This window comes from Triturus cristatus, chromosome 9 (assembly GCF_964204655.1).
Source record: "Triturus cristatus chromosome 9, aTriCri1.1, whole genome shotgun sequence".
Taxonomy (NCBI): domain Eukaryota; kingdom Metazoa; phylum Chordata; class Amphibia; order Caudata; family Salamandridae; genus Triturus; species Triturus cristatus.
The window spans coordinates 311796042-311812020 of NC_140592.1; the positions used below are offsets into that span (position 1 = coordinate 311796042).

General features: G+C 41.9%; 1 protein-coding gene across 2 annotated transcripts in view; it reads left to right on the forward strand.

Annotated features, from left to right (window-relative positions):
* Positions 1 to 15979, forward strand: part of SIRT2 (sirtuin 2) — a 226239-nt gene that overhangs the window by 78863 nt on the left and 131397 nt on the right. For both annotated transcript variants that reach the window (XM_085624999.1, XM_085625000.1), the window contains 3 exons: positions 7850 to 7891; positions 8056 to 8162; positions 8600 to 8656. In XM_085624999.1, coding sequence (XP_085481125.1) covers positions 7850 to 7891; positions 8056 to 8162; positions 8600 to 8656 — 206 coding nt within the window. The remainder of the gene's footprint in view (positions 1 to 7849; positions 7892 to 8055; positions 8163 to 8599; positions 8657 to 15979) is intronic.

A 15979-nucleotide genomic window follows, 5' to 3' on the forward strand; every position in this document is an offset into this window, starting at 1 on the left:
ATGTTTTCAAAATGCATGCACAAACAAGACATAGCTAACTAACCATGTCTGAAAATGGCTGATTTGCTTCAGAGCTCTAAGCTGCCCTTACACCAACTCTCACGACAAAATGGAGTAGCAAGAACATATTTGAGTGGGCTTGTTGGTGGCTGCGGAGGCTGTCGCCTCTCTAGTGCAATCACAGGAGAACTGGAATGACCCAACCAGCTGTGTGATCCTGTCAAGTATGAAAATGTAAATGTAATGCCAAACTGAGAGAGTGGAAATCTGAGGTGCATTGATGGAGTGGAGAATGAGCTGCACAGTTCAATGTGAGTGGCAGCCCAGTTAAGTCTTGAACATTGGAAGTCATGCTCTAAATTGGAGCAGCAAGTTGGAGAAGAGGGAGAGAGGGAGACTCAAAGTTCCCCCAGGGGCGACTCCTCCGTAATGGTGGAGGAGCGTTGCCTCACTTGTCAGATTGAGTGACAGAAAAATAAAATGATAATAAAACATCATTTTTTGTTTCTGTGACTGGTTTGGGCATGTGTGTAGTATTGGGCGGGGCCGGGAGGAGTGGTGGGCACTTAGAAGTGTGCATATAAGTTTGGCTGCAGTGTTAGGCTGACCAAACAGACATGCGCATTTCTATTTCTCTAACAGCCGGGTTGGAGAAAAGCCGCAGGCACCCAGGGACTGTCTGAGCGGCAGACCAGGGTACTCAGACCAATCTTGGCGCAGCTCTAACAGCATGAAAGCAGCGTCTGGATTTAGTAGGAAGTCTGCTTCCCCAGAGACTGCTGGGAGAGCACAGAGGCAGGTTTTGGAGGCAGCGGCAACAAAAGGAAAGTTGATTTAAAAAAAAAAAAAACATTATTTTCCCCATTCCTCCTCCCCCTTGCACCCTCTCGTCCGTCCATCCCCTGCCCCCCCACTTTTCTTTTATGGCGGCCGCCACTGGGTGCCCCACTGATGCTGAACGTCATTTTGCCCTGAAGTTCTCAGGGTGTACAGGGGACTGATGGTCAGTCTAAGGGTAGTCTTCCAACAATTAACATGGGGGTCTGATGTATTAAGAGACGGATCACAAAAGGGGGTCACAAATGAGACATTAACTTTTTGTGACCAGTCTCTGATTACTGTAATACTGAATATCGAGGATATGAAGATCGTGGTGCAAGACTATTATATACAAAATATCGAAGACCAAAATATTGAAAGGTAAATGCATGTAGAGGAAGAATAGATTCGCTGTTCCCAACTCCACATCCACGTACCATGAAGATAAATATATCGTCAAGGTGCATATATGTGGAGTTTGAAATAGAAAATCCATACTTACATTACGATATTTTGGTCTTGATATTCTTGTACCTTGCTGTTCCATCTTTGATATTCAGGGCACATACGGTCTCTGATTTTACAATATGTCCTGTGTATTAATAAGACTCTTCACAAAATATCCACTTGCAGGGAGTTGCAGGATAGTTTTGTTGGTCTGGCACTGGGGCTTGAATGAGGATGTGAACAACAAACTCATAATCCTGAAGTGACAATTAGGATCTTCTGCAACCTTGTCATGTTATGACATTGCGTCGATGAAAGTGTATTGTGTTCCAGCATGCCCTGGGTGCTAGGCTGTCTGGTGAAAGAGGACACTGGTGGGGCTAGAGGGCATACTGTCTTTCTCTGCAGTTCTAAGTTGCATAAGTTTCCTTTAAACTTCTTCTTCCTGTAGCTTCCTCAGGTTTGTTTTATATAGATTTAGTTTCAATAGTTTCTTCTCTCTCTCAGTTGACACACACAGGTTCCTCTTTAAAATCGTCGCCAATAAATGTTGTAATACAAGGATGTCGAGTAGTCCAGGGTAGATTAAGTAGATGTTTATTTAAGTAGATAACAGGAAGAGCCCCACCAGGAGCAGCATTCGTGCTGCTCAGCCCATTCTCCAACTGACTCTCACTCACCCAACATTCCACTGCATCACCACACACCAACATTCCACAACCCCAGTCACACTGGCTGAGCAGCAGTATAACAAATATCTAGACAAATTCAGGATCTTTCTATAAGAATGATCACTCTCATGAGCTCAGGGTAATGCAGAGGCCAGATTGGGGCCAAATTAGGCTACTGGGCTTTCCACTCAAATAACAGAGACTTCCAACAATGCACAGTCAGCAAGTATCATAACAAGCATTTACAATGCAATAGGTCTCGCATTTACGCGAGTTTGAGCTATTCACATTGCAAATAACAATGCCTTTTATTTGTGTTTTCGTTTTTCAAACATAAATGAAAGGCATCGTCATTTACAATGCCAATAGCTTAAACTTGCGTAAATGCGAGACCTATTGCATTGCAAATGCTTGTTTTTTTTGTTGCTGATTTATATAGCGCGAACTCGACCCGATGGTACTGGAACACTTTACACGAGCACCAATTACATTACACAAGGACACATTCATTTCTTGGTAGGCACGGGGTGATTTCGAGATTTGCCCAGAATCACAGGATGTTGAACCGACGCCAGACTGGAACATGTCTTCCCAGCTCCAAACTCTGCAGCTCTGGCCGGTATGTCACATCCTCTCTCTAACTGGACAGAAGTGACTGTTGCATTGTAGCTGGCATTTGATATCACACATGGCCATAACATAGAATCGGTAATCCTAGTGTTAGTGGTGCTATTTCAAGCAACCAACTGATTTGTGCACCTGCTGCACCAATGTTGGAAATTAAAAGAAAGACCCAGCAACCCCTTCTGCAGTACCAAATACAACATGAGTCGCGAGCAACGCAATCACGGCGGGAAGCCCACTCTGTTCTGCATGAAGCCCTTCATTTGGTACAGCCAAAAAAATAACAGTGAGAGAACCGAGCCTAGGGTAATTTTTGCCCTAGAGGCATGGACAGCATGTTTGGTCCGGAGGCTTCCTGTTATGGGAGAGGATGTGGCATAGTGGCCAGAGCTGGCGATTAAGGGACTGGGGAACCATGTTTGAGTCTCGGCGTCGTCTCAACATCCTGGGATTCTGGGCAAATCACTTAATCACTATGTAAAGAACAAAGTCCTGTGCACACGTTTCAGGGTTGCATGGTTCCAGTGTAGGAACCGTTAATTGAGTGTTCTTTGTGTAACAAAATACTGGAACTCTAGACGCGACGAGTATTCGCGTTCATGCGGGAGCCAAGGTCTCCTGCTCGTACGGACTTGCACGTCCGTTTTGTGTTTCCAGACTACCTCTGGAACACGTAGGAAGGACGACCCTTCCCTTCCCTTTGGTCCATACTTTCCGATGTACCCTTGTTCGCACCGATTTGAAATTTTCACCGGGACTGCGACACTTGCTCCAAGATTGCCATCTACAGCCCTGAAGAGTCACAATTGTATTGCGTTGTGACCAAACACTTTTCGGCTGGTTTTCATTTCTGTATTTGATTTGGTTTGATACATAAACATCTTCAGAAAGATTCGCTTGATGTCAACTCTCATATTTCTTGTTACACAAAGAACACTCGATTAACGGTTCCTACACTGGAACCACGCAACCCTGAAACGTGTGCACAGGAATTTGTTCTTATCGCTACAGTGTGGGTCCTCACCTACACACTCACAGGGGTTGTTTTGGGTTTGTTGTCCCCTGACCTGTCAGCACCGTATGCATTTGTCACATGTGTAATATCAATTGCGCACCTGCTTGAGCGCCATTTTCTTCCTGTCTTTAATCTAAACCCTCCTCCGAACTAGTATACTTAATCACTATGTGCCTTTACAAAAAAATGTTCCCTTGTTTGCAATAGGGCCCGCTGTATATTTGCTATGTTGCTGAAACCAGTTCACAGTGAAGCAGCACCCAGGCCCCCACGTCACAGCTATCCGCATTTTGAGCCTTTCATTCCCTCGGTTGCACCTGGTGCTTCCTGATCGTGGTCGGATGTGATCATCCTCATTTATACTGCCTGTCAGGTTCTATGTGCATTCAAACCCATCTGCTGACTTGAGGGGGAAACAAACAAGCATTTGCAATGCAATAGGTCTCGCATTTACACGAGTTTGATCTATTGGCATTGTAAATGACAATGCCTTTTATTTTATGTTTTGGTTTTTAAAACGTAAATAAAAGGCATTGTCATTTCCAATGCCAATAGCTTGAACTAGCGTAAATGCGAGACCTATTGCATTGCAAATGCTTGTTTTTGTATCTCTGAGCCTTTTCAGTAATTTTTTGTAGTCTCAAATAATTTAGGATCCTCGCTTCTTCTCTTGGAATAATTGTCATTATGTCTGATGGGCAGGGAGACAATGTAATTTATTAATCGTTTGCGGAATTGCATGCCTCACAAGATAATGGTTCCCTGCACAGAGTGACAGCCACTCTTTTTTGCGTGTTGTTGGAGCAGCCACTGAAGCCAACACTTCGGAGTTGCTTAGTTTGTGGATACAATCTGCATCCAGTCTGGAAAGGTCTAACTTGAGTAGCAATCTTAGCCTGAGTTGTGTAGAAATAGAAGCCACCGAGCCATGAGATTATAGCATGTCTCTCTGAGACTCTAACCTCATTTGCCCATTTGATGCACACCCACATTTGCCCATTTGATGACTGTCACATCTCCTTCTTTGTAACTTTGGAAGACGTGATTAGCCAGATTTATGATTTTTGAAGGGATGCACACATTTTGGGGAAATAATACCCTTTGGCCATTGTGGTCCTGTCTCAGTCTTTGTAGAAACTCCTGTGCAATATGATTGACCAGAGTTAGGATTTTTGAAGGAGCCACCCTTTTCTGTTGGTCCTCCCTGCTTCTTGTACCCACTAGAGATGCTTATAAACGGACCGTCTAGAGATGAGTTCTGGTATTCCTTTTCTGAAAGACTCTGCATCCTATTCAGAGAAGGAGTCTGATCCGGCCCTTTTTTTTTTGTTGAGGACCCTAGAGTTTGCCTGTAATTGTGCACTGTGTTTGGGAAAAAAACTGCTGGACAGCCCAACGAGGTGATAAGCAATCGTGACCAGGAGAACAAAGAACAACACCCTCCCTGCTGAACATCTGCCTGGACGACTTCTAAACCAAATGAAATGCCCTGTAGCCACAAGGATGTTGCATCCTAGGTAACTGTAATTGAACAGATGGACATCTGAATATTCTGAAGGTTGAGGACACGAAGGTGACATTCAAGGACTGTTCTTGTGGTGAGTCCCCATTGATCCTTGATTTGCCCAGCACAGACTTCCTTTGTTGTTGCCCTTATAGCCCCTGCTACCACCTGAGCCCGGCATAGAGGACTTTCCCTCAAAGGTTCCTAAAGAAATGTAATTTAATGGTGAAATTAGACCCTAACTCAATTCCAGTTTCTAATGGAAATTGCTAAGTACAGAGGGTACCTTACATCCCATGTGTAATCTTATCATCCAGGCAATTCACCTAGAAATACGCGTTTCACTTGATATGCGCTTCTAAAATGTAGTACACTTTTCCAATCTACTATGGATGCCAGGTCCATTGCCAGTATCACTATATCACCTGATAGAGACCATTTGCAGCTGTAACTGGTCTCCCCTGGAACTGTTCTTGTTGCTTCTCCAAACAGATTCGGTACACCCAATGATTCCAGTTGCTGGACACTGGAACTTTAGCTTTGACCTCAGTGCTTTTGACCATCACTTCGTGGTTTATTGTAAATACCAGCTCAGTATGAGGTTGGTGAGTTCTTGGCGTAATGAGTTATTTTGGCCTCATTTTAACTGCCTCTTCTCAAACCCCCTGAGTCGTTCTCCCTCGCAACCTTATACATTGTGAAACTATTTGCCCCCAAAATGCACTTTTTATTTTATTCTGTCTGGTACAGCTCATACCGTTCATAGAGAAACAATAAGACCGGTAGAATGCCATGACCATCCAATTGATTTGTATTATTCCTTAAAATTAATGTAAACTGAATTTTAGCGGCTTTCCCTATAAGTGGTAAAATATATCTGGGGTCGTATCTCAGCCCCAAAAGGTGTAGGACTCTGTTTTGTGTTTGCCCTCAAGTTTGACAGTTGTACGTTTTGCTGTTGAAAATAAAGACGTATACACTTCAAAATATAAAGCTGTTACTGGAGAACATCCTTTATTGAGTGTTATTGGTTTGTGTTAAACAATTTCTTAGTTCCAGACCCTTATCTCTAGCAGAAACCTAGACTCATTGACCACTCTACTCATTGGAAATCAAAGTCGCAAAAAGAAATACTTGTCCCTGAATGAGCTACTGGAGTGGACTCTGGACCCCATTCTCTTCTAAGATGCATGCATCCACTGCTCTGCTTATCAAGGCATTCTGCTTTAAGACTATAATAAATATGCAACACCTCTTTTAAAGTTCAAACATCAGAGAAGTACTACAGGAATGAACCACACCCACAGAGCCGTACTGTATTACCCTCCTGGAAGAGATGAACTCCACAAACCTAAAGAAACGACTAACTTCACAAAACTCCACTGCCAAATAAATCTCAATTGCCTTTCATATGATTCACAAAAAACAAAGCTTAAATATCTCCACTGGCTCTCAGTGTAAGAGAGTCAGCATAGACTTGATTGGAGAAAGGTACTGAGTGTCAGAAAAAAGATACATCACAAGCAGCTGAGGAGAGTGGTGGGATGCGACAAGATCAGAAGAGAAGAGTAAGTGCAGTGGGATAGAGAATCGAACCTCTGTCCTTCAGCCTGGCCCGACTAAAGTTTGACTCTCATCTCTTCCCAGCCCATTCACGAGCCTTCATCCTAACCCTCCCTAATCTTCACCATAACCATTTGCCTAGCTTTTAACAGTAGTCCTCCCTAATCCTCAATCTAAGCCTTTCCTGGACCTTCATCCTAGCATTCACTTTAAATTTGCCCTTAACCCTCATTTTAAGACAGACCTTGACCTTAGCTCTACGATCGTGACATTGAGCCTACTCTTAAATCCTAACCTTAAAACAAATCCTAATTCTCTTCTGGCCATAATCTCAAATTCAGTCAGTTTTATTTTCTTTGAGTTGTACACCCAAACACAATTGTTTTCAATGAAATATTTACAACAAATTGCGTTTTCAGTTAGGCAATGTACAATGAGCAGTAATCCAAGGCTTGCTGGACAGGAACCGGGTGCATGGATTACATCTCTCTTGGCACTCTCCCATTATGCTGGGAAACCTACAGAGAGGATTTGAGTAGCGAATGAGTTTGACTGAACTATGTCTAGTAAGAGGAGTGAGGATTAATTGATTCTCAGCACTGAGGTAAAGGTTGTGGGAGTGAGGCAACTGAGTGTTGTAAGGTTAATCCCTTCAAAAATGGAGATAAGGTAGGGTAATTTTATGTTATTGTGCTCGATTTTCCGAAATAAGGATCTCTCAGAGAGCCTTGGTTTTCAGTGGCTTCCAGTGCAGAAAAAATCTAGCTAAGTACCTCTTGACAAGAGCCAGAATGCTTTGCCTGCCTGTTTAAGACTAAGTAAACTTAAATCTTTGTTTCATGGTGGTCTGTAAACCTGATCTGCGTAATGTGTTGAGCTCTACGGTCGATCCAGCTGAATGGTGAGAACTCTCAAAATCCTCACTAAAAAGGAAGGTTGGAAGTTGGACAGCAGCCATCAAGTCCACATCAAAGGCACCAGCTGTCTGAATGAAAGGCCTATAAATCTCCTTCACGATGAGTATTATTCCTTTCTTTCTCTCTTTGCATCGTGAATAATTTACAGGGTGTTTTGTCTCATAAATAACATGGAATTGCTCTTCTCTCTTACTAATACCTTTGTTTTTTTCATGATTCACCTGCCTTCCTAAATGCTGTTGAGTGGTTCTACTTCACTTTCTTCATGTCCCCTCCTCCTGTTCCTTAGGTAAGAACGTGGTATGCATGGTCGGCGCTGGAATATCCACTTGTAAGTACAGCATTGGCAATTGAGGCAGCATGAGCCCTTTACTGTATTTTGATGATTGGATTTGCATGTCTGTTTTCATTAAGGTTGCGATCTTTTATTGGCTTGTTTTACCTATGCACCTCTAGAACTTATAAACAGGCCAGACTATATTTTTTGTGTATCAGCTGCGGGTATTCCTGATTTCCGCTCTCCTGGTTCGGGGCTCTACAGCAATTTACAGAAGTACAACTTGCCTTATCCAGAAGCTATTTTTGAAATCAGCTATTTTAAGGTAATCATTACTTACGAAGCAGTTCATTTCATGAGAAAGGAGTTTGGAAAAAGGGATAGTAATGGTCGAGCACAACAAAGAAAGAAGCCATTGGATGGCTGGGGTCACACTTTAGGACAGGAAAGATCATGAAAGAGAGATATGGGGGGCAGTAGTAGGTTTACCAAGCAAGCCAGGGAGTATATATTTAATTCAACAGAGGTAAGTCTAGAAGAAGTCATTGTTGGGAAAATCAATGAGGAGTATTTAGGTTGTTGATCTGGTGCCAATAAATGTGATGTAGTTAAAGACTGGAGGAGCCTCTTCTCAACCAGATATTTGTGTAGCAAAGTGAAGAGAGGAATCCTTCTAGGGAAAGTGAATGCATTAGCTGCGCATTCACTTGTGTGAAGACAGAGATGTCATGATCGCATTAATTTCTGTTTCTTTACCTTTAGCAAAATCCAGAACCATTCTTCGCTCTTGCAAAAGCACTGTACCCTGGAAAGTTCAAGGTAATGACGTTGAAATTGGTTTAGGATGAGTTTGCTTGTAGAGGTGAAACATATGCTTTATAAGTGTGTGAATATCGTGCTTATATAGTTTTTAAAATGTGCTTCATATATATAGACTAAGAGTCTGAGGGTGTGGCCAATACATCGCAGGCTGGTGGTTTGATGTAGGCGTTAAGGTGGTGGGTTTTGTAATTTGATGTTTTTGGGGACATTTGTTGAGTGGGGTGTGGCTTGTTGCTGAGAATGTTAAAGTAGGCAAGATGTTTGACCTCAGTAGGGAAGACGGGACCTTGGGTGAATGTGTCATTTCTGAAGGTTTTGCTGTTTTCAGCTCATTACAATCACCCAGCCCTTTTTACTCCTCTTAGCCTCTTAGGATGAATGAATAAATTAATGCTACTTTGTAGAGCACAACAGCTACCCACAACTAGGCATGTCCTGGTGCTGAGAGATTCTGGCTTAGGCACCGACAGCAGAGTTAGTTAGAACAAAAGGGCAGTGTTTTCAGCTGTTTTCTAAAGGAAGATTCTGATGTTACCTGATGTAGTTTTTGAGAGATAGCTTTCCAATGCTCTGCCACCTGAAGGGAGAAGGAGTGACCCCGTGTCCAGATTGCTTAAATGAAGAGACAATCAGAAGTATGGCTTTAGAGGACCTAATAGATCTTATGGTAGCATGTAAACAAATCAAACTTTGGAGATATTTTGGGCCCTTGTAGGAAAAGGCATGAAAATAAGTACAAATACTTTGAAGATTATTCTTTTGTGGCAGGGCAGCCATTGATGACAATATAATGGGATTGTGGTATGCTTAAATAAGTTCTTGCAGCAGCGTTCTGCAGAGTTCCAAAATGAAGGGAATTCCCATAGTCCAACCTGGAAGTGATTAAAACATGGACCACAGTTTTGCAAGTGGAAGGCGACAAAATGGGCAGTATGTTCATTAAACCCTTGAGCAGAGTGAAGCATCTTGCGGTGATAGACGCCTATTGAGTTTTTAAGACATGTTGAGATCAATTTTGATGCCTAGATTTCTGGACCTGGGTTAGCGCTTAGTTTATTAGGCCATCATGATGAGTACAAAATAGATTTAATTAATCCGAATAGGAGAATTTCAGTATTTCCCCTGTTCAACTTGAGACGGGCTTGTTGCATCCAAAATACCAACACCGTGAGAAATGTCTTAAGTTTATATGAGAAAAGATTGCAATTATCTTCTCAGAGAGAATTTGTTGTATGCCATCTGTGTATGATATTATTTTGAGTCCAAAAGATTGAACCAACTTTGCTAAATACTTTATATATACGTTGAATAGAATGGGGCTCAGGAGTATCCTTGAGGGACATTGTAATTTAGTTGTCTTGCAGAAAATGTAAAAGAATCCAGAGCAACTATCCGGTAGTGGTCTGATAGAAAGAATGCAATATATGTAAGAACAGAGCCTTCTATTCCAAGTTGAAGCATGCATTCCAGTAATATTTGTGGAGCGACCATATCAAAGGACGTGGAGAGGTCCAGCAGGACCAATACTGATGAGCGGCCGCAGTCCAGTGTTACTTGAATGTGATTCAAAGCCACTAAAAGGGCTGATTCAGCACTGTATATAGGATGAAATTTATGCATTGAAAAAGTACTTTTGATTATGCATAGAGCATCAAGTACTAAAACTACATCACTCATAAACAACACATAAATAACAGCTTGAACTACAAGAACCTGTAAGATAAAAAAATATTGCATTGATGAATACAAGGCTTAATCCAACTATGTTAAAGTTGTATTGCATAGCCAGTTTCATTGCTCTCTTAAGGGCTTTTATTAGTCCATCATAATTCTGAATCGATGTATCCGGAAAGACCAAAGCAACCGGGAATTGCTGGATTTAAAAGAGAATAGAACAGCTAACACGTTTTGTGGTGTCTTTGTGTCACCGCTTACTCAGGGCAAGATTTAGCACGTTTTAATAGTTTCCTAGAAGTATATGTATGTTTCTTCCTTTAGTCTGTGCGGCCCTCACCACGTGGCATCCTCTTTTTCACTAATAGACCTCCTTAGTCTGTGGGGCCAACAATATGGAATGTGAAGCTTCATATCTTCACACTAGATCATGGTTCATTTCTTGATGCATGTTGTAACTGAAAAGGGAAATCCAAAATGAAGATAATTGACCTTTAATTTCACCCAAACACCTATAACGTTCTTTAGAATGCCATGCTGAGTTCATGGATTAATCTTCTCAGTGTTGTCAGCACATTCCGTCAATTATAGCTCTATCTCTCGGAGCACTCTAAGAGCTATAGAGCTGTCTAAAGATTGACCGATCCGAGGGGTCAGATCTTAAGCAACGGTTTAACATATACTAACGTCCTGAAATTCATTACCTAAGATGCAAGCAATGGGGAACATTTTAAAAACATAGAGCAGGAACAGAAAACAGCTAGGGATCTGAACACAGTGTTTCAGCTGTGGCCTTCATGATCCAACTTATGTGAGATAACAGGTAGAAGGTGGATTTGGTTTGGGAGATGATATGGCTTTTTTGCTTATTGGAACTTGCCTCAATTCGTTTACTGTTTTCCTTACATAAACCCAGGGATGTGTGTTCTATACAGATTGTGTTGTTTCTGTATAAACAGTGTGGTTATGAAAAGTATTTAATCAACAATAATAATCCCACCAATGATTCCTCACAATATCAACTTTTCTGATTCATATGGTGTTGCATTTTTTCCCTAGAAATGTAGAATGTTAAGACATCTCTGTTTTGCATTTCATTTCATGGTGAACGGTATTTCCATATATGATTGTGGACAAAACATGCCTGAAATGCACACGTTTTTGTGGGTATTTCAGAGATGATAATCTCACCTACCACTGAATGTCCACTAATACATATTTCTGAAATGTATAGATTTCCCTGTTAACAAAATATGTTTTCCCATGCCAAATGATCATTGGTATTTATACAATCAAAGCTTAAATGTAGTCTGATTTGAGTTTAGGTTCAAGTTAATGAGGAACCTATTAATACATTAATTATCAGCATTCACACAGGCCCTTATTGCAAGTCGGCCCATAGTTACTGATATGCTTCTGTCCTGTTATTGCACATATCTGAATTATCACAACAGGTGTTTAACCACAGCTATAAAAAAACGCATCTCCATTAACGTTTGACTGGCCAAACCTGCCGAAATTTAAAGGGAGCAAAATACCACAGCAGTAGTGGCATGCTATGTCCCAAGTTATGGGCAATACTCTTAGTAAGTGATAATAACCACAGCAGATACATTTCGATCACTCCAGTGTTGGAATTCATTGATGCAATAATTATTGTACCAAATACCTGACCACTCGTAATGAGGGCCAAAGATCAGTACATTTAAGTTGCATATATTTGACAAGTCTATTTTATGTCAATTAATTTTCAATATCGATAGATTTTCTTTTAATTATGTTGCTCATTATTTAAAAGTATACTTCAAAACTGTATCTATTTTTATTGCCTTTAATTCCAAACTCACTAGAATGGTGTACAAACTAGTAAATTAAAAAATTGGGTACCTGTTGAAAAACAAGTCTATAAACGCTTCACCTCTTTGTCTCTTTTTGACCTTGTAGAGAACTGCAAATGTAGCAAGTGTTTACGTTTTGTTCATATTTGTAACAATTAAAAGGACACTCAAACTTTTGCTTTGAATGCCAAAACATGAGTGAAAAGAGAATATGAGATTCTGGACACCATTTAGAGCACACCTAAGTGCTGGAAAAAACACTGAATATTTTCTGCAGATCTGTTGATAAAATGTATTTTGACGGTTTTGATTTGAATATTTCAGAAGATACAAGAAATGCTTAGCAAGGAGAGTAAGAATTTGACATCTTAAGGCTGTCCGATAAAAATGAAGTATTATTTATCTGTTCAAAGTGCAATGTAAACAAGCATTGGCATAGCCAATAGTTCTCGCCTTTGGGACCTTATAAGTGTTTAGCCATGCAACAGTTGATGTTGTTGCACCAAGGATATTGTGCTGCATAACTAAACACTTATAAGGTCCCAAAGGCGAGACCTATTGGCTATGTCAATGCTTGTTTTTAGTTGAATGCTGTGCTGCAACAAGGAAGGCACCAGCGGGTTATCGGGGCCGGGCCTGCATTTTTCCGATTTACACTGATTATGGGATAAATACCACATAAAAGAGGTTCGTATTTAACCAAAGCTCATGAGAGATGGCATTTACAAAAACTGATCTAGCTTGTTTCTTTTTTAAAAGCTTTTGAAGTTTTTAGAAGGGCATTTGATTTTTGGGACTTCTGAGAGAGACGTCTAGAGGCAGATTTTGAGAGACTAGGACATTTCAGGTTTCAAAATTGTATCTGCTGCAGTTTGAGTGTTTGAACTTTGTATGTATGTATGTATTTATTTATTTATTTATTAATTAATATTCACAACATTTTAACGTGAAAACTAGCCTAACATGTCGAGTGCGCTGTACAGGTGAACAGTTGTATCCAGCAGAATGTTTCGACTGTGCAACAATCTCCATGGTCTATACAAAACTTTGCAAATTTCGTGGATTTTGAAAAGAATTTCAGCTCACACCTCCAATTTAAAGTAACATTTTTAAAGACTTATGGCAAGATATACAAACCAATTTTGCTGTTGCCAATGCTTTGATTCACAAATAGGAGTTCTTTCAAATGCAAAATAGATTTTATAGATGTATATGTATAAAATGTGCTTTAGCAGTCTGAAATCTTTTACTGGCTTCTTCAATGGGATGGCAAATTGACAGCGATTTTCAATTTGGAAGAGGCGTGTTGTAGACGTCCATTTCAAGTTGCCTATTGCAGTGGTGTAACATAGGCCCCCGCTGCCCCCACCGTGAGGGGGGTTCCCCTCAGCAAAGTGCTCTGGCCTGAGAGCTCCTTGTTGAGTCCGGAGAAGGAGGGGCCTCCTTGTACCTTGCAGGCGGGGCCCTCAAGCTTTGTTACGCCACTGACTTATTTGGTACCACATTGTGTATCGATAGTTTGCAACCGGAGTTCCATTAGCAAACCATTAAAAAATTACTGGCTTCCAAGTTGGGGTGGTAACACATTTGCGAAAGGGACGGTGTCCTCTTTGGAAACCTTCTCCATTGGAAATTGTGAAAAATAGTTGGTGGGGGAGTAGGCGGTGGTTCAGTGGACCACTGTTAACTGTTTGATAAACTTTTTAAAAAACAAAACTCTTTTTAAAGCAGACTTGTTTCCTTTAAGGAAACTAGCTGTGTTAAAAGAAATACTGGGGCAGATCTACAAGGAAGTGCCGCAGCGCGGCAACACAAGCCCTTTGGCTGTGCCACGCTGCAGCACTTCCGAAGCACAGGAATGTGACATATTTACAATAATATGTCACATTCCTGTGCTCTCCCCTGCGCAAGCGCACAAACTGCACCCATGTGCCGGCGCAGGCACCCAATCACCATTGTGAAAGGATACCTGCATCATGGGGAGATTGTTTATGTGGAGGAAGGGGCACCTTCCTGCACAAAAACAATCACTACAGGCATTTTCCTCTTTCAATGCGTTCTGTAGATTGCAGCGGCTTTGAAAGAGGAAAAAACGAGGAGAAATGAAAACATTTCTCCTTGTTGCGCCTCGCGTAGCAGGGGAGGCGTAGCATTGACCAGTATTTCCAGATTTACGATTCCTTGTAAATCTGGTAATGTGTCTCATTCCATGGGTGTTGTTGCGTGGGAACACCCACAGCAACACCCATGGAACGCTCCTTCCACGCAAAGTGCTATGTGTGAAGGAGCCATATTTACAAGGAGAGGAAAAGTCACGCAGGGTGGCTTTTCCTCTCCTTGTAAATATGGAAAAGTGAAATGCTCCTCCAGTACGTCACAAAAAGTGACGTACTGGTGGCGCAGGGGGCTCGTAAATCTGCCCCACTCTATTTAAATGTATTTGAATATGTGGTGTTGAGCTGATCCTTGCAGGCTACTATCCCTGTGATTATGGCCAAAACCTGCCTGGCCTTGTTACTAATTGGAAGTTTGTTACCTAAATACATACAATTAGATACCCACACCTTTTTAGAGGTGTTTCCCCTCTGGTGAAGCAGAAGACAAGTGTCTCTCTCCCATCGTGCTGTTTTTCCACATGTTAAACAACAATGAGTATTGTCTGATGCAAATACAATCAGCCCAATCTCAGGCACAGAGCACACTCCCAGCATAAAATGCCAAAAACAAACTGGAAGCAGCACTGCAGGGAAATTCACCCTTCTGGATGGTCACATCGCATTATTTACTTTTATAGTACTAGACTTACTGGTCTCTTTTGACTCAGAGCCTTGAGGAACTGATAAAACCCTCTGAGATCGCATATCTGACCCTAAACATGGTAACCATTATTAATTCCATTTAGCTACCTAAGTATTTACTGCAGCCAGGTGCTTCTTAGACTGGTAATTTGGAAGTCCTGGCTGACTGCCACTCACAGATGGTGGTCAGTGCCTAGATCCACTCTGTATGCAGGTTTGACACCTCCAGGTATTAATGCATAGCGTAAACAGACTACAGAGGACGTTTTTATAAGCTGAACCTATACCCCACCTATGAGGTGGCCATGTTTTGCCATGTTCACTATATTCCCCTGTGCCGTTCAAGTACACACTGGTGAGCTGACAGCCTGCTGTTCTTGAGGTTCTTCAATTTTTTCATGCCGTTGTACAGGTTAAAGTCCTCAATAGTGAGCTGGCAGCCCACCTGCCCCAGTGTCCATTAGCGGAATCTTAAAGGGTAAAGCGCACAGTGGTGAACTAGCAAACAGCCTGTCTTTGAGGTTCAAATAGTGCATGCTGACCTGCAGGTTCAAGTGGACAGTGGAGATCTGTAAGGCCATCTGCCTTAAGGTCCATAGAGGGCCCATGAGTGCATACTGGCGTGAAGGGCCAAGGATGCATCAAACTGCCGAGATAAGTCACGAGAGAGGCATGCATGCCCGATGGAGAATCGGAAGTGAGGCCGGAAGGATGAATACCTGGAAGGGCAGCAGAGATGTAAGCAGACTCCAGATGGACAACACATTTCATCTGCACAGCACTAAAAGAATGTTTCACCCCGAAGAAACACAGTCATGTGAGTATTGCATTCTGTCCCTCGAGGGCCCCCTTAGTACATTCCCTTTGAGCGGCATGTGGCCAAGGGGTACACATTCCCACAAAGCAGTGATTCCCTTGGTGACTGCGACACATAAGACCCCTGGCCACCACCTCCCCTGGGGAAACTGTCAAGGTTTCTGTGAAAGATCACCAACCATCTGCGGGGCGGA